Source organism: Crassostrea angulata, unplaced genomic scaffold (genome assembly GCF_025612915.1).
Source record: "Crassostrea angulata isolate pt1a10 unplaced genomic scaffold, ASM2561291v2 HiC_scaffold_243, whole genome shotgun sequence".
NCBI classification, from domain to species: domain Eukaryota; kingdom Metazoa; phylum Mollusca; class Bivalvia; order Ostreida; family Ostreidae; genus Magallana; species Magallana angulata.
The window spans coordinates 282,536-285,067 of record NW_026441796.1 but is presented as its reverse complement, the minus strand read 5'-3'; the positions used below and the strand labels follow the sequence as shown (position 1 = coordinate 285,067).

The following is a 2,532-nucleotide window of genomic DNA, read 5'->3' as shown; positions in this document are numbered from 1 at the left end:
CAAGGTGAATGTTTTGTAAACGCACAGTGAGCGCATTGTGAACGATGACCGCGAACGGAGCGCAGAGCGAAATTAAATGCACGATGAGCTCACCGTCAGCATACGGTGAAATCAGAAAAAATTGGAAAGTAGATCTTTTTACGGACTGTATAATTATGTATAATTCTAATAAAAACGTTTTATGACTTTCCTTTCCCTTTAAATAAGTTTGAAAACATTGCATCAATAAGTCACAATCTTTAAAAAATGTGTTTATTCATGTTATTGGTTTGCTGGTGATTTAAGATGTGTACTTTCCTTCATTTAAGGATACACTTATTCTAGGTATGATACTACAATTGTTTTCCTGTCCGACGTTTTTTTCAATTGTTATCATTAAAATTGAAAACAATATTTTAATGCCAATATCATTTTTACTTTATATACAGAAACTGGTAAACTGTAACATATCCAATTAATAATGGAAGCAGTTTTTGTTGGCATGGTAAACGCACGCACGCACGCCACACGAACACACACACATTTTTAAAAACATTACAAGTGAATTATATTTACAAACAGTTCAAAATCATTAAGTCGCTGAACAGAGATAAGATGTCCAAATCCTGCTCATGCTGTTATCCTTTATCTCAAATGCACGGGGTATTACCGTAGAGAAAAAATCGACATTCAGTTTTGTCTGTAAATAGAATCCATAACAAAATGATCTATTAATCAAAATCAAAAATTATAATTAAAAATGATTACTATACTATTAACAAAATTACTAGTTCATATATATTGTATATGGTCTAGAATTGTATCAATATTCCTACTAACTACCAAAAAATATCAATTCATTACATGTTATAAACTATTTAGCATCTATATAAATCTTTGAAAGTATATTCTGGAAATAATTCTAAAAGTGACAAGTCAGTATTCCAATTAAGGCATGTCGTAATAGCTGATATTTTACGAATTATAATAATTGTGCAATGAGCATCCCAATTATATCACATGAAATAATACGACATGCTAGTGATTTCAATATACTCCTTATAAATGATATAGAAGAACATTTTAGGCACGGTTAACTTAAAACTTTAGAAGATTTTTTTTTTAAATGAATAACTTTATGCCGTTAGATAAACTGTATCTTAAGATAGTACTTACCAGTGTTAGCTTCAATTTTTTCAGCTACATATTTACAGACACCTATCTTGTTGCCGTAATATGATCCAACCAAGAAAAGGTCATCGGGAAAAGCATAACTCAAACAGGACGCTTCTGACATAAGTTTTGAGTTAATAAATATGTATGAAAGGAAACGTCCATCTTCATCGATAACATGTATTTTTTTCGATGAACTATCACACACTATGATGTGTGACAATCCATCCGTGCAAATTCCACGTGGTAATAGTCCTGATCCAGAGGGATCTCCTGTGTAGGTAAAACGATGTTGACCCCCACGGTCTGTAACAACTACAGCACCTGTCTCCCAGTCTGAGTCGGACACTACCACGTCTCCATTGTTATTTTCAGTTATATAACGAGGCTCGTTATACAACTCCTGCCCAAACTTGTCGCAGATTATTGATTGTTTCAGTTTTCCGGAATTGCTATACCGGGTAACTATACCTATTTTCAGATCTTTTCTAAACATTCCGACGAGTAGATCCATAGAAAAAGGCGAACAGTACACACAATGAGGTTTCCATGTACTACTATTGGTCTGTAATAACGGGATTTTTGTTTCCGTTTCTAAAGACAATCTGTATATGTCGTAATCACTATTGATGTATATTAATTCGTTCTCCTTGTCCATTGTATGCAAACCGTTGAAAGCGAATTCAGGTAAATAATGCTGGAATAAATAAGTGTCACCTGTTTTGTTTATATGAATGATATCTTTTCCTTCATTGATACAAATATTGTCTGTTGTCAGACAGGATATATGGTAACTACCATAAAAATTTTCCACTGTTCGGTATAGCTCAATGTCAGAGCAATGTATCTTCTTAACTTTATTCTTTACTACTGGCATTGACATTAGAATAGCATACTCTTTATCAGAAACGGACATCAAGTCCGTATTTGTTTCCTCCATGTCAGACATTTTGTCTTCATTTCCCGTCTCATGGACAGACATCATCAGTGTTATACCTTCGATTACTTCCTCAAAGACGGACAAATTAAGCATTGCCTCATTTATTTCAGATTTTCCAGTGTTGATTTTTTGAAATTCCTCTGATGACTCGATTACATCAAATCTGGAAGAATTTGACTCTGCAGACATACAAAGGAAAATCATAAATTAACGTACAAAAATGCATTAATAAACAATAACAAAGTATTTATCTAGTCCTTGTTAAACAATAAAAACAAACAAACAAACAAACAAAAAACTAAAGAAACCAAAACAAAAGGAAAAAAAAACAATTTAAAAAAAAAACCTAAACAAAACAACAAACAAACAAACTAATATGAACAAAATGCAACAGCGGATACCAAATCATCTTCGCAAGTGAATTGTTTCTGATCCACTCC

At 32.7% G+C, this 2,532-nt stretch overlaps 1 protein-coding gene across 1 annotated transcript; it reads right to left on the bottom strand.

The window, feature by feature from the left end:
- Positions 1-512: 512 nt before the first annotated feature.
- Positions 513-1,978, bottom strand: LOC128169878 (uncharacterized). Its single transcript, XM_052835917.1, has 2 exons — positions 1,156-1,978; positions 513-679 (listed from the first exon to the last, which is right to left on the bottom strand). Exons 1-2 carry the CDS (start codon positions 1,808-1,810, stop codon positions 630-632), a joined length of 705 nt encoding a protein of 234 aa, XP_052691877.1. The 5' UTR covers positions 1,811-1,978; the 3' UTR covers positions 513-629.
- Positions 1,979-2,532: the final 554 nt, after the last annotated feature.

What these genes read in the sequence shown, in the direction of transcription:
- LOC128169878 (XM_052835917.1), bottom strand. Translation starts at nt 1,810, where the DNA reads ATGGACAAGGAGAACGAATTAATATACATCAATAGTGATTACGACATA. An exon ending in AAAAATTGAAGCTAACACTG is followed by an intron (nt 680 to 1,155) that starts GTAAGTACTATC and finishes TTCTATTTACAG; the next exon opens with ACAAAACTGAATGTCGATTT.